This window comes from Apodemus sylvaticus, chromosome 4 (assembly GCF_947179515.1).
Source record: "Apodemus sylvaticus chromosome 4, mApoSyl1.1, whole genome shotgun sequence".
Classification (NCBI taxonomy): domain Eukaryota; kingdom Metazoa; phylum Chordata; class Mammalia; order Rodentia; family Muridae; genus Apodemus; species Apodemus sylvaticus.
The window spans coordinates 117,064,917-117,085,201 of NC_067475.1; the positions used below are offsets into that span (position 1 = coordinate 117,064,917).

The 20,285-nt window shown below is 43.8% G+C and overlaps 1 protein-coding gene across 4 annotated transcripts in view; it reads left to right on the forward strand.

Moving 5' to 3' along the window:
* The window catches only part of Elf2 (E74 like ETS transcription factor 2), an 87,976-nt gene that overhangs the window by 11,747 nt on the left and 55,944 nt on the right, over positions 1-20,285 (forward strand). For 3 of the 4 annotated variants that reach the window (XM_052180548.1, XM_052180550.1, XM_052180549.1), the window contains exons 2-4: positions 4,522-4,608; positions 6,391-6,619; positions 18,007-18,172. In XM_052180548.1, the coding sequence (XP_052036508.1) occupies positions 6,548-6,619; positions 18,007-18,172 (238 nt within the window). In that variant the 5' untranslated portion in view covers positions 4,522-4,608; positions 6,391-6,547. Of the gene's footprint in view, positions 1-4,521; positions 4,609-6,390; positions 6,620-18,006; positions 18,173-20,285 lie in introns of those variants that run through there. The other variant, XM_052180555.1, reaches the window with a different exon arrangement.

The following is a 20,285-nucleotide window of genomic DNA, read 5'->3' on the forward strand; positions in this document are numbered from 1 at the left end:
ATACCGCGGTGGAATTCTGAAGCCTTCCCAACCGCGCACTTGGTAGCTGCTGTTAGGGGGTCCAGCACCCCTTTCTCGCCTCCTCTCACGGACGCTTACTTCCACACAGAAAGTGCACATACGAGTAATTAATTAAAAATAAAACCGGTAATAGTATTTTAGTTTTTTGGAAGACACAGCAGACACAGTAGGTGGTTTTTACTGCTCTCTGGACTCTTATATTTTGGGAGAGGAGACAGGCATTAAGAATCCAAACAAGGTAGTTTCAGAGAATGATAAATACAGCAAGTGAATAAAACTATGATTTTGGGCTGGAGAGATGGCTCAGCGGTTAAGAGCACTGTAGGCTCTTCCAGAGGTCCTGAGTTCAAATTCCAGCAACCACATGGTGGCTCACAGGCATCTGTAATGAGATCTGACGTCCTCTCACATATAATAAATAAATCTCTAAAAAAAAAAAGTATGATTTTTAAATAGGGAATGGTAGGAGGCCTGTGTGTTGATGAAGTGTGACTTGCGTGAGGGGACACTGGCTCAAGTGGGAAGTGAAGGGACTGTGTCTGAAGGATGCCTTCCACTGTTGACCGTGTGGTGGAGACTGTTGGCTGCGGAGCAGCGGCTGTGGAGACAGTGTGTGGTCCGAGGTGTGAGTCCTGGTGTGAGTACCTGTGCGCTGGTATTTAGCAAGCCCAGGTAGGAGAGAAGTGTGAGGTCAGAGGTCAGCTGGCCAGAAGGAACATCTGTTTGTTTTTTTCCAGGTGTGCAGCAAGCCACAGGAAAGGTAGTGTAGTGCTTTCATACCTGGCCAGAGAATTAACTTACAGCAGGGTTTGTTTTTCTTGTAAATAAGAGTTTGGGTAAATGTTATATATAAAATTTCATGTAAATGATGTTTGGTCTTATAAACGATATCAGGAAAAATAAGTTTCCTACTGGAAATTTCTTCCGTAAAGTTTATCTAAAGTTCGAACATCAATATATATAAAGCTTTAACTTTATTTTTTTTAAAAGATTTACTTATTATTATATGTAAGTACATTGTTGAGACACACTGGAGGAAGGCATCAGATCTCATTACAGATGGTTGTGAGCCACCATGTGGTTGCTGGGATTTGAACTCAGGACCTTGGGAAGAGCAGTCAGTGCTCTTAACTGCTGAGCCATCTCTCCAGCCCTATTTTTTTTTTTTTTAAGATTTATCTATTTATTATATGTGAGAACACTGAAGCTGTCTTCTGATACCAGGAGCGGGTGTCAGATCTCATTACGGATGGTCGTGAGCCACCATGTGAGTGCTGAACTCAGGACCTTGGGAAGAGCAGTCAGTGCTCCTAACCGCTGAGCCGTCTCCCCAGCCCCAAGCCGTGACTTTTAGTACAGTAACCGGTGTGTTGTCGATGTGCACTTCCTGACTCTGGCCTGCTGGTCCAGGTTGGAGCATATGTGAAAGGTCGGGAGGCAGCGTCTGTAGCCCTGCTGGTAAACGCTGTCAGCCGCCGCAGCTTACGCTTCCCGTGTGTCTGCTCATTGAGTCTTCAACCAACAGGACAGTAGTGATTAACAAGAAAAAGATGGTTCTGTAACTTTCTTACATATTTCCTATACAGCACCAGGGATTTTAGTCGTCGTCGTCGTCGTCGTCTTCTTCTTCTTCTTCTTCTTCTTCTTCTTCTTCTTCTTCTTCTTCTTCTTCTTCTTCTTCTTCTTCTTCTTCTTCGTACCATTTCCTTTTGCATGTAATTGCTTTTTTCTTTTTAGTAGAATCTTTAGACTTCTCATTTCCTATTATACATCCTATGGCTATTTTCTTTGTTTGCTTTTGGAATTACATTTACCAACCTGCAGTGACACTGTTTGAGCACTACTTGAATACTATAAAACTCTTACTTCTGGCCTGGCGACGTCGCTCAGCGACGTGCTGCGCATGCGCAGAACCCTGCGTTCATTTCCCCCAGCGCTGGAAAAACAAAAACTCCTTTATGGTCCTTCATCTCTTTGAGATGTCACAAGATTTTTGCCTTCATGCATGTGTTCCCCCAAATAAGCTAATTTTTAAAATGATTTCCTCATTAAATAAAATGTGGAGTTAAACCAAATTTATATTAATATATTGGCTTTTAGATGAAAAGTGTTTTGAGCAAGTTTGTTAGTGTTTTAAAGCACACAGGAAAGGGGAAGTGATTCAAAACCATCCACAGCAATGCTTCGCCGCTGCCAGGGCGCTGCTGTCTGAGTCCTCGCCCTGATTTCCTCACAAAGCCGGGAGCCGAGGCCTCTCCTCCGTCCTGAGTAATGAACCCTTAAGCCTTTCCCTAGGATGCTTTCGTACCTCTGCTTTTGAAGGCCAGTTCTGCAGAACATAGGGTTCTTTGTGGATGGTTTCGGGTTTTTTTTTTTTTTATTTGTTTGTTTTGTTTTTTGTTTTTTTTTTGTTCCTTGAATATATTTGCCGGTCTTCTGACCACCAAATACTGATGATGTGTTTCCTGGTCATCCTGTTGAGGACTGCTCATGTGAAGTCATTTTTCTCTTGCTTCCAAGTTTCTTTGTCTTTGATTTTTAAAAAAACATTGTTTTTAAATGTAAAGGTGTCAGTGTTTGCCTGTATGTATATGCAGCAGTATGTATCTATGTAATGCCTGATTAGGCCAGAAGATGGCGTCGGAGCCCTGAAACTGTAATGACAGATTCTTGGGAGCCGCCTTGTAGGTGTTGGAAACTAAACCTTGGTCCTATACAGGAGCAGTGAATGCTCCCAGCAGTGCTAAGCCGTCTTTCCAGCCATGCCTGTAGTTTTTTGTTTTTGTTTTGTTTTTTGGTTTTTTGGATTTGGTTTTTTCAAGACAGGGTTTCTCTGTGTAGCCCTGGCTGTCCTAGAACTCACTCTGTAGACCAGGCTGGCCTTGAACTCAGAAATCTGCCTGCCTCTGCCTCCCAGAGTGCTGGGTTTACAGGCGTGCGCCACCACCGCCCGGCCGTAGTTTTTTTTTTTTTTTTTTTTTTGGATTTGGTTTTTTCCGAAGACAGGGTTTCTCTGTATAGCCCTGGCTGTCCTGGAACTCATTCTGTAGACCGCCCGGCTCGGCTGTAGTTTTTTAAAGTATCACTATATTGTGTGTTACTGTGTGATTCTCTTTGAGTTCAATTTACAAGGTGTTCATTGACTTTATCAATTTTTTTTTTAAATGCTTTTGAGACAGGGTCTGAGCTGTGTAGAGCAGGCTGCTCCTGGCTGCTTGGATTAAAGGCATGTGCCACCATATCGACCCTTAGCTCTTTAAAAAACAATGTCTGTCTCTCTGGCTGTCTGGCTGTCAGGCTGTCTGGGATGGTTTGAGGTGCATAGTCCTGGCTGATCCTGAAACTACCTGCCTCTGGCTCTTGGAGGTTAGATTAAAGGTGTGTGTCAGCACACTCAACCTTAGTTTTATTTTTTCAAACTTTATACTCCTGAAGGGGAGTGTCTTAGTTAGGGTTTCTATAGCTGTGATAAAACACTATGACCAGAGAGCAAGCTGGTGGGGGGATGGGTTTATTTGGCTTCCCTTTCCATATTGCTGTTTGTCATGAAGGAAGTCAGGACTTCATCCTGAGTAGGAACCTGGAGGCAGGGGCTGATGCAGAAGGGTGGAGGAGTCCTGCTCACTGGCTTGCTTCCCGTGGCTTGCTCAGCCTGCTTTCTAATAGAACCCCCACCGCCTGCCCAGGGATGGCTTCACCCACAAGGGGCTGGGCCCTCCCCTATCAATCACCAAATAAGAAAATACCCTGCCGAGATCTTATTAAGGCAGTTCATGAGAGTGACTGTAGCTTTTGTGAAGTTGACATAAAACTAGCCAGCACAGGCTGGAGAGATGGCTCAGCGGTTAAGAGCACTGGCTGCTCCTTCAGAGGTCTTGAGTTCAAATCCCAGCAAACACATGGTGGCTCACAGCCATCTAAAAAAAAGGATCTCATGTCCTCTTCTGGCTGGTAGGTATACATGCAGACAGAGCACTTGTACATTAAAAGTAAAAAAGTTAAAAAAACCCAAAACAACCAACAACCAGCCAGCACAAGGAGTTAGAGTACCGCCCTTGCGGTACTACCCCTGCAGTAGAGTGAGCCTTGCGGCTGGGACTGCAGAGACAGGCCAGCGTTACCTGCTCTTTGACTCTAGCGACACGTGGTTCCTCGCCACCTTCTGTGACTCCAGTTTAAGGGGATGAATCCTCTGCCTTTTAAACATAAAAGGAGCCTATTGGTTGGTTGTAATCTACTCCATACTATAGGCATAGTCCGAGTGTGCAGGATCTGACCTGACTTAATCATTATCACTCAATGGCGGCTTAAAATTGCATCATTGATTGTAAAGGTTTTGACTCCTTGGTCATCTAGAAATAATGATTCTACATTTGTGTAAATGTGTGCCGTCAGTCTTTGGAGATGATTTATTAAGTATTTACTGTCTGAGTCATATCTAATTAGGGCATTTTTAAAAAATAGAGCTGTGTTAATACTGTCTTTTTTCCTTCCCATTAGTAGTTCCAGAGAACTGCTGGATTAGAGTTTAGCTCTTGGGAGTTGTGAAAACAGTGAAGGATGCGTAGACTACTTAACATTCAAACTGTAAGTAAAGTTTATTTCTGTTTTTTATATGTTTTCGATTTTAGAATATTTATAGTAACAGGGAGGTTTGATGTGATGGGACTAGATTTTTTCTTCTATTTTCTGAAGATATAAGCACTTCAGTTTAGCTTTTTAAGATGTAAGAGAAGGGGCTGGGAAGACAGTCCGGTGGCGGAGAGCACTTGCTGCCTTTCAGAGCACCTGGGATTGGTTTCCAGCACCCGCTGCCTGCAGCTGATGCTCAAGTCCAGGGACTCTAACGCCCTCTTCTGGCCTCTGTATGTATTTGCACATGTATGTTCCTATCCATACACTCAGGCACACACACACACACACATATATACACACACACATACATACATACACACACACACACACACACACACACATTAAATAACAAACAAATCCTTTTTTAAAATATGCAAAAGGAGACTTAAAAGTATTAGATTATGGGGCTGGAGAGATGGCTCAGTGGTTAAAAGCACTGATTGCTTTTCCAGAGGTTCCAGGTTCAATTCCCAGCAACCACATGGTACTCAAAACTGTCTGTAACTTCAAGTTCTCAGACCCTCACACAGACATAATGTACAGGCAAAACACTGTTGCACATAAAACAGATAGGTAAATAAATGAAGAGAGTATTAGATCATTCTTAGGTAGTAAGATGAAGTTTCTACCTTTTCTAGATACTTCATTTCATAGTAAATGCTTACAGAAGTTACTTAACCCCCAAGCCATCTCTTCAGCCCTCGCTCCTCTTCTTATAGAGATGAGTACCAAAATAAGTCTCATCTGAATTTAATCCTTAAGTTATTTTTTATTTGATTCTGTGTTATGTTTTTCATACACAGAAAATACAAAGTTTCCTGAGATTGAGTCCAAGTTTTATTTGCCTAAAAGTTTTAAAATTGTTTTAAAAAGATTTATTTTTAATTATGTGTATGTCTAGGTGCCAGTACGTAGTGTGAACACAGGTGTCAGCGAAAGGGAGAAGAGGGCGTTGGATTCCCTGAACAGCCTGACCGTGGGTGCTGGGAACTCAGTACTCCTGTTATTCAAGATAACAGGCTCTCTGTGTAGCCTTGTCTGTCCTGCAACTTGCTCTCTGTGTAGCCTTGGCTTCCTTTACTCTGTAGATCAGGCTGGCCTTGAACATATAGCGATCTATCTGCCTCTGCCTCCCAAGGGTTGAGATCAGAGGCATTGTGCCACCACTGCCCTGCTGAGTTCAGTACTCAGTGAACGTCCCTCTCCAGCCCAGATTTAAAAAAAAAAATTTGTTAAAATAGTCCATGTATAATATTGCATCTCCATAAAAGAAGGAAGTTATAATAGTTTAAAAATATTAAAAAAATACATGTATGGGTATTTTGCCTGCATATATGTCTGTGCACCATGTGTATGCCTGGTGTGTAGACCAGAAGAGGGCGCTGGGTCTCCTGGGAATGGAGTTACAGACAGTTTTGAGTTGCCATGTGGGTGCTGGGAACTGATACTGGGTCCTATGGGAGACCAGCCAGTGCTCTTAACTGCTGATCAATCTCTTCAGCTCAAGGAAGTTTTAACATAATGTCTTCCATAACAATACCAGTACACAATAGCGTGGTCAAATATTATTCAATAAGATAATGAATTTGAATATTCAGTTCTTAAGTAGAGTGTTATTTACTGCCTTTTGACACATGTAGAAGCCTGTATCCCGTTTAATTAAACAGTTGAACACTAATTGCTATATATCTTTCCTATACATCTCTAACAATTCTTCATTTTCCTTGTTTTTAGACCCTCTGGTTAATCATCTTTAGAAGACTGGACTTCTGATGTCTACTTCATCTCTATTGAATTAGAACAAGATAATGAAGCCTATAGCCCCCGAAGTCATCTGTGAGCCTTAATTACATTGATTCGTAGCACCTGAAACTTCCTCGGGGACCACGCGATGGCATCGGCAGTGGTCGACAGTGGAGGCTCTGGTCTGGAGCTTTCCAGCAATGGAGTAGAAAATCAAGAGGTTAGGCATTTAATATAGCTCACCCCTGCTTTGTTAATAGAAATCAGTGCCAGTCTGTCTAGAAATGAGTGAGGGAGACAGGTACTCGAGAGTAGCCTTGTACTGTGCATAAACTTGCAATGGTCATGTATGTATTAGCATGTAACTAACTTTGTGACGGGCGAGGAAGGTGCCCCGCCGAGTGATGCAGAGGTGTGTGTTGAGTGAGTGAGGAGGAGGGAAGGGGCTGGGAGGAGCGAGGGCACATCAGCTCAGATGCAACTTACCTTTCTGAGAGTATCCATTTTCTTAGATTGTACAAAAGGAGAGTATACTTACACTCATCGTATGTGAATGCCTAAATTGCAGTTGTCTGAAGTTTGAAGCTTATGTTTCCTTTCTTTGTCATTTCTGTTTCTTATTCTGTCATGTCTAATTCAGGATTGATCTGTCACAATTTAATATGTGCAGTTATCTGTATAATTAGAAAATGAAGTTTTGAAATTTTCTGCAGGTAGGATTTTGACTCTTTAGCGTATTTGGTCATTTTCTTGTTACAGAAAGCAAGCTCTGAAAAGTAAGAGGTAGGAGGAGAAAAGAGGATTCCTGGTCCCCACTCCTGAGGGACTGAGAATAGTCACGTGCTGCATTGCATAGTTGGCTTGGAGCCGCCTTGAAGGCTCTCTGTGAAAGATGCTGTGTCCCTGGGGTTGGGGTCAGGGTAACCGCACAGTGGCATGCCTGAGGACAGGGGGGACTTGGGTTGTGTTCTGGGGTCCTTCCTCATGGTTTTCCTTGCTTGCTTGCTGTCTTTTCAGTCTCTGGGACCCAGATCTGCTGTGGCCAGCTTATGGGATGGACTTTTTTTTTGTCAGTGGGTTTACTAACTACTTCAAGTTCCCTTTGCGTTTAAAGACTGCCTCTAAAACGGGTGCAGAGTGCATTGGAAGAAGGCACCACAGTAGAACATACTTCTCAGGTCAACTTCTTTCTTTAAGATTCCTTTTCTGTATATTACTCTGTAGATGAGTCACCGGGGATCATGGATGCAGGGCACACTCTCCCCTCTGAGAAGAAATGCTGCTTCTCCGTCAAGTTACTTTCCTCTGCGCTATAGCTTTGTAGCGTTGGTGTTTTATTGTGTGCGGAGAGCTGCCGTGCTTGAACAGTATGTTTACAGATATATTAATTATGGAGATAACAGTCTGGAGGAAAAGAGTGCCGGTCACTAAGATTTATTTCTGGAAGCCTCCTTTAATTTCTCCTCCTTTATTTACATGGAATCACAAGGATTCCTGGAGGGAAACACTTTTAGATAATGAATCTACCAGGTTGTTATTGACTAATGGTTTATGTGGTCATAGGATAGCTATAGTCTATGGAAGGAGGTCAGAAGATGGCAGCGTGCTTAGTAGGTATTTAAGGTGCTGTGACACCAGTGTGGGGACAACTTCCTGTTCCAATCCTAGTCCATTCATTTGTTGTTTTAACAGAGGTCAACTACTCAATATAGATAAGTACTTTATAGGCACTGAGGTTAAAGTACCTCACAGGACAGTTAAAAGTGTTTGGGGGCAGAGATGGCTGGAGAAAGTGGTTAATTGATATTTAGTATTCTCTGAAGAAGTGACATTTAGGGTTATTAAGAGAGAAATGGTCATAGACATACCTAAGTGGGAAGAATTCCAGGAAGAGAAAGGAGACACTATCTTTGGAAATACTTGATGTTCCAAGGGTAATCTGAAGAGAATGCAAAGGCGGAGTTTTGCCTGAGAGCTGCTTGCTCTCTAGTAATGTGCTTCCTGTATAGGGGAGTATCTACAGCTGCGAACAGCAGTGCCACAAACCTTGATAATCAACGTCGTGCCAGAGCTGGCTCCCCAGTTAAAAGCACTGCTCTCTGGAGGACCCAGGAACCATCTGTAACTCTAGTTCCAGGGACCCAGCACCCTCCTCTGACCTGTGGCACCAGGCAAGCAACTCATGCAGTCAAACAAACAAACAAACAAACAAACAAACAAAGAGCAGAGATTGCTTAGCAGGCGAAAACCTTAATCTGCAAGCCTGATGGTTGAGAACTCGGATAGAAGGAAGAGAGAGCCGTCTCCATCCAGTGGTCCTCTGGACACACACACACACACACACACACACACACACACACACACCATGACACAGACTGACTGTAAACATGTAAAAGGCAGAACACTAGAAAATTAAAAATAATTTTTTTCTTGATTATAAGTGATTGAACAAGAATAAGATGTTTCAAAAGATGTCAGAAACAAAGTAAACAGCAGATTCTGATGAGTGTAGACATAAAAGTCATTTTGAAGACAAATATAATGATGTAATAAGATCTGATGTACTTAAGATCAGTCACCAAATAGGAGGGAAAGTTCAGGGTTAAGACAATCATTAATATGGTAGAGAAGAGTTTTTAAAAAAGATTTATTTATTTATGAGTACACTGCTGCTGTCACAAGAGGGCATTGGATCTCATTCATTACAGATGGTTGTGAGCCACCATGTGGTTGCTGGGAATTGAACTCAGGACCTCTGGAAGAACTGTAGTGCTCTTAACCGCTGAGCCATCTCTCTAGCCCCACCAAGAAGATTCTTTATTAAAGATTTATGAATATATTTTATGTGCATGGGGTGTTTTGCCTGCATGTATGTGTGTGCATCACATGCATGCCTGGCGAGCATAGGTCAGAAGAGGCAGGGAACCCCTCAGAACTCGATTACAGGTAGCTGTGAACCACTTTTGGGTGCTGGGAAGTGTCCTCTGTAAAGGCAACATGTGATCTTAACTACTGAGCAGATTCTTCAGCCTTGAGAGCAAATTCTTAGTGAAATGGGATATGAAATTCTTAGTGAATAGTGATATGAAATTCTATATCCATTTTTGGTAAAATCTTACTTTAGATGTATAACATATGTATCCATAATCCTATTTAATCATTAAGTATTGGGACACTTATTTTTAAAATTCAAGGTCAACATGCTAACTGCTAACAAGAGTTTAGTGATCAGGTGTGGTGATGCCCATCTGTAATACCAGAGCTCGGAAGTTAGAGACAGGAGGCTCGTGAGTTCAAATCCAGCTTTGGCTACTTAAGGAGACATCATCTCAAAAATTAAAAACAAAACAAGTAGCTCTGCATGGTGGCACATGCCTTTGATCCCAGCACTTGGGAGGCAGAGGCGGTGGACTTCTGAGTTTGAGACCAGCCTGTTCTACAGAGCTAGTTCTAGGATAGCCTGGACTACATGGAGAAACTCTCAGAAAAAGCTCAACCCAACCCAACCCAACCCAACCAACTAACCAAAGCAATGGCTTGAACGAACAATCCTGAAACACTATCTTAAGAGAAAAAGAAAAGACTTTAACAAAGAAATCCACTTTCTTCTTGGGTAGGACAGGTGGGCGGATCCGTGCTGTGAGTGAGGTCAGCTTACTCAGCCATTATACACACACACAAAAGCTGCTAACAGAAATAGTTCTCAATTCTTTGAAGTAAAATGGTTGTCTGTTTCTGCTAACACAGAGTGTGAACAGAGCGGGCAAGATGGCCTCAAGACTGTGTGCCCAGGACACAAGCATGCGGTGCGAGAAGAGCTTGACACCGGCCTCCCCGTATAACTAAATCCATGTAATTTAAAAAACTATACAAATCTTATATAAGAACACACACACACACACACACACACACACACACACATAATTAAAAGTATAGCCTAGACAGCTATTTGTATGCATGTACTGGAATACAATATGCTAGCTTTTTAGTTTTTGAGACAGGTTCCCATGTAGCTCAATCTCACCTTGATCTCAGTGTGTAGCCAAGAATGATCTTTTTTGTTTGTTTGTTTTTTGTTTTTTGTTTTGGTTTTTTAAGACAGGGTTTCTCTGTGTAGCCCTGGCTGTCCTGGAACTCACTCTGTAGACCAGGCTGGCCTCGAACTCAGAAATTTGCCTGCCTCTGCCTCCCAAGTGCTGGGATTAAAGGCGTGCGCCACCACTGCCTGGTGCCAAGAATGATCTTAGCCTCCTGATTCTTCTGCCTGTGCTTCTGCATGCTGGGATACAGGCGTGTGTGTACCACTACTCATGTGGAGCTGGGGATTGAACTCAGGGCTTACTGTATACTTGGGAACTGAGCCACACCCTCAGCCCCAGCATCTGGTTTTTAGTTATGTGTATGAATGCTTTGTCTGTCTGCATGTATGTATGTGTACTGCGTACATGCAGATACTAGAAGAGGGCATCCAGTCCTAGGGACCGGAGCTGCAGGCAGCTATGAGCTGTCATGTGGATGCAGGGAATTGAACCAGGGTCCTTTGCAGGAACAAGTGATCTTAGTCACGGAGCCAATTATTGAGCTCAGAACATCTGAACTTTAGAAATTTAAATCAGAGGATTTATAAGGAGGATGTGTGCCGTTTACTCTGCATTCTGTAGTATTGTGAGGCAGGAATAGAAAGACAGGTATATTCTATGGGAAAAACAGAATTGGTTACCTGAAGTTGCCTCCTTTCTTCAGGATGCCGGGGTGCTGTGAATGAGAGCTGTCTGCACCCTCTCTCCCCAGGTCAGTACTCACTGATGCCATGCTGACAGCTTGCGGTTATTCATGGTGAGAGTGTTTACACTTGGGCTACAAGTTATGCTTAGTGTGTGGCTACGTCATTTTTTAAAAACTGCAAGTAGGATGTCATTTAGATGTCATCCACTTGCAGAGAAATGAATTGGGAGCTTTTCCACTTAAGACTGTGATGGAATAATGAAGACCAGGCTTACACTGCCAGCATAAACAAAACAGGAAAACAGACAAAGCATATGTTAACAGTGTGTGTGTGTGTGTGTCCTGAAGAGCCCCAGGGAAGTAACCATCACCTTGAATCAAGGGAACAAAACTAGCGGAGGTTCACATGAGGGATGCAGTATCCAAAACGCAGAGAAGCCCCCTTCCCAGAGAAGGAGCTGCGTGGATTGCTGGGGCGCCATTGTCTGTGGCAGGAACACCCAGCAGTTAGGCTGACGGGGCTCCAGGAAGCTGAGGAAAGACTGGCCGGAAAGGTACCAACTCAGTTCTTCTGCCAGGAGACACTGGCATTCTAGTCAGCCAGGCGGAAAAATCCTTGTCGAAAGCCCAGGACACTCATTTAAAAACACCCATAAGGGGGCTGGAGAGAGGGCTTAGCATTTAAGAGCACTGGCTGCTCTTCCAGAGGTCCTGAGTTCAATTCCCGGCAACTATATGGTGGCTCACAACCATCTGTAATGAGATCTAATGACCTCTGCTGGCATGCAGGGGTACATACATGCAGATAGAGCACTCGTATACATACATACATACATAAATCTTATTTAAAAAACCCAAAAAAGCCATAAGGGTCATGTCTTACATAATAGAGCTATATTAACTCTAGAATTAAGGATAGTTGGATGTTAACCTTAGAAATAGGTTCAGAGGCGAGGGGTGGAGGTGTCTGGCCTGTACAAGACTGGACTAGCTCCCAGGTATTGCTCCCAGATCTCTACCCTAAAAAGTTCATCCATATGTAACTGTTCACTATAATATCCTTAAGACAAGAAAGTATGTGAAATGTATCCTCTATGAGTGGGAAATTTGTGTAAACTTTATGAAGCACACAGCACTGAGGTGTACCACCTGAAGAGTTTGTTAAGTTTTAGTTTAGTTTTCTTTAGCAGTACGGCATCTGAGACTGAAGACAGCAGCGGGAAGGAAGCACCTTAACGAGCGCAGAGCAAAGGGGGGAACGGGAAGGCTGAAAGCGGTGTTCGTGCACCCCACCGCGGCGTCCTCGCTGGGCGTCCTCGCTGGGCGTCCTCGCTGGTTAACGGTGGTGCCAGCGCAGGCTCTGTCGATGCTGAAGCATCTCATTCCTGAGCCAACGTTTCTGCGTGGGTGCCAAGCGCGGGGAGTGGCGCTGAGCTTTCGCACCGTCCTCTGTGCAGAGATGGAATTGGCCCGTGTCTCTCAGTGGGCTTCCCACTTGTGTCCTCTCTGTAAGGACCGGTGGGTGTCCCAGTGATCAGATCTTAACTCTCACATTTCCACAACGAGCCATTTCCAAATAACATCACAGCCACAGGCGACATGGGTGAAAACACCTACACTTTAGAAGACGGAATTCAACCCACAGCAAGTGTGAAGTTCCTTGATTTGTGTTTTAACCTTTTAGACAACACGGGATCATTATTAAAGCTTCTTGTACAAAGGAAGAAGTGACACAGACAGTTTTGAATGTGGTGTGACAAGGTGTCTCCAAAAAGTAGATCTCAAGACCAGCTCTGCGGTTGTGAAAGCCGCCAGCGGCTCACTCCTCCTGGGACGTGTGCTTTGTGCACAGATAATTTTAAAGACCTGGGAGTATTATTGTGACTTATTATTTAAAGGGAACTTATTATCTAAAGGGAAGCAAAATGTGAGAACAAGAAGAGATACTGATCTTTTATTTCGGGATGTTAGTGTTTTCTTTGTGGTAAGTTGAAAATGGAAGTTGAGCTTAGGGTTTGATGAAGGGCAGGGACTTGGTGACTCCCATCAGCCTAGAGGCGCTGCTGGAGGGAGAGGTGGGGGGCGGCGGCTGCCTAAAGTGGGTGAAAGCCAGCGCTGCTAGAGAAATGCTGAGTATTTAGTGGTGACTAGGGAGGAGTCAGGGTAAACCAGAAGGTGGAAGTAAGGAGAAGTGGAAAGGAGACTGAGGGGCAGGTGCTGATGCTGTTTAAGAGCTGACAGTGGAGGCGCACCCCAATCCCGGCTCTCAGGAGGCAGAGCAGCTGATATCTGAGTTTGAGGTCACCATGGCCTGCATAGACAGACCCTGACCCTGACCCTGACCCGAAAAGAGGTGGGCAGCACAGACAGGACTACATATTAGTCTAGGTGCCCTATTTATTATATGTTGTACTTGGTTCTATTAAAGCTTATTTTGTTTATTTCAAGACAGGGTTTTTCTGTGTAGCCTTGGCTGTCCTGGAACTTATTCTGTAGACCAGGCTGGCCTCAAACTCAGATATCTGCAGATCTCTCCCTCTCTGCTGGGATCAAAGGCATGTGCCACCACCGCCTGGCCTGAAAGTTTTATTTAATTTTTTTTATCTATCTATCTATCTATCTATCTATCTATCTATCTATCTATCTATCTATTTACTTATTTATTTATTTATCTTCAAGACAGGGTTTCTCTGGGCGTGCACCACCATCGCCTGGCTTCTAAAAGTTTTATTTAAAAACTTTTTTTTTTACATGTATGTGTGTCTCTGTGTATGTCTGTGCATGTATGACTTTTTGTGTATGAGGGAAAATAACTTGATTCAGTGGAGTACACATCTTCAAGCTTGTTGAATACTATTTGTATGAGATCTGAGGTTTCAGAATTGTAATCCAGACATGCTGGGACTCACCTGCGATCGCAGCACTTGAGGTATTGAGGCAGTGGTGGATTGCCACAAAGTGGAGGTTATTTGTGAGGGGCTGGGTAAAGAAACTGCTGCCATGACTGTACCAATAGGGTAAGGTTTTTTTATTGTGAATAAGTGTTCAGAGGAAACTCAGAGAGTGGAGAGCAGAGAGAAAAGGAAGCAGACTGGATTTGGCCAGGGCTTGGGAGGCAGGAGAGAGAATAGGTGTGTGTGTGTGTGTGTGTGAATAGTGGAGACAGCAATGATAGCCAAGAGCAGAGGACAGCAGGAGGGAGTCAGAGAGAGCCCAGGCGCCTGGAGCCAGGCAAAGGGCTGGGGGAGAGCTGGAGGGAGGGGTGTGGCAGTAGGAGAGAACAGAATGCAGGGCAGGATGGGGTAAGGACTGCAGGAGTCTGTTCGCTGCATGGCTTTGATATGCAACCCCAAGCAGCACTGTTTCTCCAGGCCGCCCTCAGGGGAAGGACTCCTTTGGCAGCCTCACAGGTTCCTAAGGAATGCTGGCTGCTGGCTGATCACCAGGAATCCCCTGTACCTCAGCTCGCTCATTCCTGGGCGCATGGACTTCCTGAGACAGAACAGAAGCCACCTGGGCCATTAGTTCAAGGCCAGCGTGTGGCTCAGAGAGAAGCCCTGTCTGGGCAGCCCTGGCTGTCCTGGAGCTCACTTTGTAGGCCAGGAGGGTCTGGAGCTCCGAGGGACCTGCCTGCCTCTGCCTCCTGAGCGCCGAGTTCACCCATGCCCCGCTGGAGTATCTTTTAGAGAAGTATAAAAAGTAAGGATCTGTGAGAACTTAGCTTTTATCTAAAATTTTAATATAAAAATATTTAAGCTCCCTCCCCAATGGTCCAAGAAAGGGACTATTAAATAACCTAGGCAGGATTTGAGAGGATGGGGCTAGCTAGCGTCCTGACAGGAGAGGAGCCTGCGGGCAGAGGGGTTGTGCAGAATTCTGCCCTTGAGTAGTTTTGTGCCATGACAAGTATGGACTCTCTTTCTTTTCTCTAGGGTGAGCTGACGGGAAGTTCACAGTATAAAGCCATCTGGTGCTAAATTTGCTTCTAAAATACAGTGTAGTTGAGACTGTGGCATGCATATACCTGTAGTCCCAGTTATTTGGAGGAAGATTGCTTACGTTTAGGAGTTTGATACCAGCCTGGGCAACATAGTGAGCCTGTTCTCTGTCGCTGTCTTCAGACAGACGCACCAGAGGAGGGCATCGGATCCCTGTTACGGACGGACGGATGGGAGCCATCATGTGGTTGCTGGGAATTGAGCTCAGGACCTTTGGCAGAGCAGTCGGTGCTTTTAGCCAAGAGCCTGCTCTCTGAAAGGAAAAAAATACTGTAAAATTTCAGAGGAAGAAGTAATTGTAACGCCCTGTGTAAATGACCAGTGCTTGGGGCAGCTCAGCGGGGACTCAGGGCTGCTTAGTGTGTTGCTGTCTCTTGCTGGTGAATAGAGAACTCGGGAGTCTTTCCTGGTCCTCAGGTCGTTAGGGGGCGTTGCCATGGCTGTAAGGGTCAGCTGGGGCGCAGAGCAGAGGCACAGCTGTTAGTTCACACAGCAGGAGCAGCATTTTCTCTGTTTCCTCTCTCTCTGTCCAATCCCAAATAGGAAATTGCTAGTCAATGGATATTTCCTTAAAAAAGTTTTTTAGTATATCTTACAAATTAAATTTTTGGTGAGGTGTTTTAAAGACAATGAAGCACACATATAATATATATACATAGTTTAAGAATAACATTGGGAGTATGTGGCAGTATGATCATGAGTTCACTGCCAATTTGGTATATATATAATATATGTATATAAATATATACATACACATACACATACATATACATATATATCATGACTGTGTCTCAAAAAAATGACACAGAAACCTAATCATCCAGACGCTAGTAAAAGCCAAGAAAGCTGCCCCCCCCCAGTACATTACTATCACTCAGGTTAGAAGGAGCAGTTGCTGGCATTGTTTGTTTGTTTGTTTACTCAGGGTGGTCTAGAATGTGATATGTATGTGACCTTTGACCTTATTCTCCCTCCACCGCCAAGTGCAGGGGCTGTATACCACCATGTTGAGATAAAATTACAAGTGTTTTAGAAGTAGACTGCGCCCCTCTCCTGTACCCCATCTTTGTTTTCTGAAGTGTCAGCCTTACACACACTGTCATTCCTATACCTTTCTTTATAGTTCAGTATCTATGACAATGCATTGTTTGTTTTGTTAAGCATGACTCAGTTCCGGGCTGAGAGGTCATCAGGTCACTAGAAAGGCCTTCAGCACGGGGCCTGTTGGTTCTGTGGATATATGGCCAGATAAAGGTTCTGTTCTGTTGTTTGTGTGTGTAGGATCATGGTGGTCCCCCCATGGTGAGGTTGATGACTCACGTCGGGCATCCCGGTGAGGTGGAGGGAGTATGTGATGTATCAAGGCTCGGCCAGTGCCGCAGTGGTCTGGACCGGACTCTCCTTGGTGGTGTGTCCTGAGGAAGGACACCGCTGTTTACACAGGGCGTCACAGGAGACACTGCACATACAGACCCTTTACATTTTCTGTACTGTACCTTCTCAGTCACTGACAGCAGCATCAATGGGGAGGCGGAATGTCATGGTGGACAGGTTTGATAGAGCAGAGTTGTTTGTCTCTTGGTGACCAGGAAACAGAGGAGTTTCAGACCAGAGAGGGGCCAAGAGGTACTTGCTATTCAAGGGCATGCGCCCCCAGTGACCCTCTTCCTCTGGTTAGGCCCTGCTCCCCAAGTCTTGCCTTTCCTCTGTAGTCTAAACAAAGTTGGAATCTACCCGTGGGTTAAGCCATTTTCTGTGCAGAGCCCTTATAATGAAACTGTTTCTGGAAACACCGTCACAGATGCAGCTAGGGATGAGACCCAGTAACAGTCTTTTACATGTCCCCGAATCCAGTCAATTGACAATCAAGATTGATGTAGTCCTGACCTGCTGATTTAAATGCAGGCACGGCAGGCATCCTGGAGATCGTTTTAGCCTTCTGGAAGATTCCTCCTGTCTTCCTTTTGTGTTGGGTTGCCTCTAACTTGTACCTTAAACTCTTGTTAAGTCTATGTGTTTGCTTTTTTAATGGCTCAAGGCTGTGAGTTTGATCCTGGAACTATAATAAAACAAAAGCTCCTTGTCTGAATCATATTTTATACTTTGATTGACTCGGGGTGCTCTTTCCAACTTCTGTGATGCTCTGGTGTTTTTTTTTTTTGAAGATTTATTTATGTATTTTATGCTTACGAGTACACTGTAGCTGTCTTCAGACACACCAGAAGAGGGCTGCGGGTCCCATTATGGATGCTTGTGAGCCACCATGTGGTTGCTGGGATTTGAACTCAGGACCTCTGGAAGAGCAGTCAGTGCTCTTAACCACTGAGCCATCTCTGCAGCCTGCTCTGTTGTTTTAACTCTGTTTTCAGAGCGTCTGGTGCTGTCTGCAGCTGCGCCACTGCGCAGTAAGCTGCATTTCTTCTCCTGACTTGCTGTTAGGCTGTGATCTGACTTACTTGCATCTGCTAACCCGTGTGACACATGCCTTCCCTTCTGCCCAGGGTTTGCTGTTCTTGGCTTTTTGTTTGTTGCAGCGTCTGTGTTCCTTGGTGTAAGACTGAAAGCGAAGTCTCTTACCTTTGTTTAGTGAGCTTTCACAAAAAGTGAAGTGTGCTGCTTTGAGTTTAGCTCTTAACCCACAGGCCCTGATGACTTCATCTGTCTCTAAGACTTAAAAGGCTGTCACAGCCAGTCACTCCATTTCTTTGTTTTGTGTATCCATATATATATATATATATATATATATATATATATATATATATATATATATGAAGCACATGAAGGAAACTGTGTGGACTGAATGACATTGTGTGAATCCGATTCAGAACTAAATCCAGAACTGTCCAACACAAGGCTTGATTGCTCTTTCCCTTTGCTTTCATAGGGAGGTGACGCGGTCCCTGAATATCCTGCAGTGATTGTGGAGCCGGTCCCCAGTGCGAGGGTGGAGCAGGGCTATGCTGCCCAGGTGCTGGTGTATGACGACGAGACATACATGATGCAGGATGTGGCAGAAGAACAAGAAGTCGAGACAGAGAATTCAGAAACAGGTAGACATCGCAGAGTCCTTGTTACAACTCTTATCTTCTAACAAGTTATCTATTTTATATGTAAAGGTGTTTCGCCTGCATGTATGTCTGTGCTATGTGTGCAGTACCCACGGCAGCTAAAAGAGGGTGTCGGATCCCCTGAAACGAGTTAAACATTGTTGTGAGCCGCCATGTGGTTGCTGGGAACCCAACCCAGGTCCTCTGGAAGAGCAGCCAGTGCTCTTAACTGCTGAGCCATCTCTTCAGCCCCAAAACTTGTTTTATAAACTTCCGTATTACCAATGTTGGGGAATCTTTTACTGAAGAACTGATTTTAAAATGCCAGTTAGCATAGGATGGATATGGTGTTAAAAAATCTTTGTTTAAAAGAGAGTTTATATAAGTATAATAGAGTCCTGTGTTATAATTCTTCACTATACTACAGCTTTAAAAGTTGTTTTATTTATTTATTTTTTTGTTTAACTACAGATATTCACTAGTTATTTACTTATAAAAATCAGTAGGTTAGTACACAAGAGTGATATTTTCTAATAAAAGAAATGAGGAGAGTATTCTCTCTCTAAGCAGTTTAGCCCTTCTTTGAATCAGCATTGCTGGAGCAGTACCATCTTTTGAAGCATCTTTTCCTGTCAGATTCCGCTTCTTTTTCTGTCTTCTTAGACATCCTGTGTTCCCATTAGTGTGTATTTCGTCAGCTATGTGTGCATTTGGGGATTTGGTTCTTAGGGGAAATCTTTTTGGTTTTGCTATGACCATGAAGAAAATTTCCCTAAACCATTTTAGTGACTTACATAGTAGTAAGCAAAAAATCATAGTTTGGTAATGTTTTGGAAAATTTCTTATTGGTTTGCAATCCTAGTAAAATTTCTTTTTCTTTCTTTCTTTCTTTCTTTCTTTCTTTCTTTCTTTCTTTCTTTCTTTCTTTCTTTCTTTCTTTCTTTCTTTCTTTCTTTCTTTCTTTCTTGTGTGTATGTTTCAGAAGACAGCTTGTGGAAATTAATTCTTCTTTCCTTCTATTATGTGAGTCTCATAAAAGGAACTCAGTTCATTAGTGCTTTTACATATTGAGACTTGTAACAGACTTGAAAATTCTTAAATATTTAGATGTATTTCTACAAATGTAGCAAACTCTCCCAGTTACCATTAGCGTGTCTGCCGTCGTTTGGTTCTGGGGCCCAGTGGCGCCCTCTTAAGTACCGCTGGCTGCTACTCTCAAGTTATCCTCCAGTTTCCTTCCTTTGCTGAGCTTAGATATTAGGAGCTCTTGTTCTTCCAAGCAGGGATGATGTGCCAGCAAAACTCTGGGGAAGTGCAGACTGGTCCATCTGATGCCAGGGGCCAAGCACTTCCTGAAGACTTGATGATGCCACGCTCTGGGGATGGCGTGCTTCTTTTTGAGTGTTTTCCAGGCTGAAGGGAGAAGTGTAGGCCCAGGGATGTCTCTTCTTCCTTAACAAGTTAAGTCATTCTTACTATGTGTATTATTAATTTTATGTGTAGGCTGTTTTGCCTGCAGAAGCTAGACGTGGGCATTGGATGGATGCCCACACTACAGCTGGTTGGGAGCTGTTCTGTGAGCGTTGGGACTCGAACCTGAGTCTTCTGGAGGAACAGGCAGCACATTAAATCATCTCTCTAGACCTGAGGTTTCCTCTTTTTTGTTTTTTGTTTTTTGTTTTTTGTTTTTTGTTTTTTGTTTTTTGTTTTTTGTTTCCAAGACAGGGTTTCTCTGTGCAGCCCTGGCTGTCCTGGAATTCACTCTGTAGACCAGTCTGGCCTCGAACTCAGAAATCTGCCTGCCTCTGCCTCCCAAGTGCTGGGATTAAAGGCAGAGCCACCACTGCCCGGCCTGAAGTTTCGTCAAATGATTGATTTTTGCATCAATTTGCAAACTTTAAAAAATGAAGCAACTGTATAGGATTGTCCGAGTAGATGCATCAGGGCGCTCAGGGTGTGCAATGCTGAGCAGGTTGACATATGCTACTGTGAAATTGATAATAAGTTCTTCATTAGTTTAAATTCATTCACTTAAAGTAATTTTGAATAAGAAATGAGTATAAAGCAGTTAAGGAGTCCTGCGGGTGATGGTTCCATTCGTAGGACAGAGATGTTA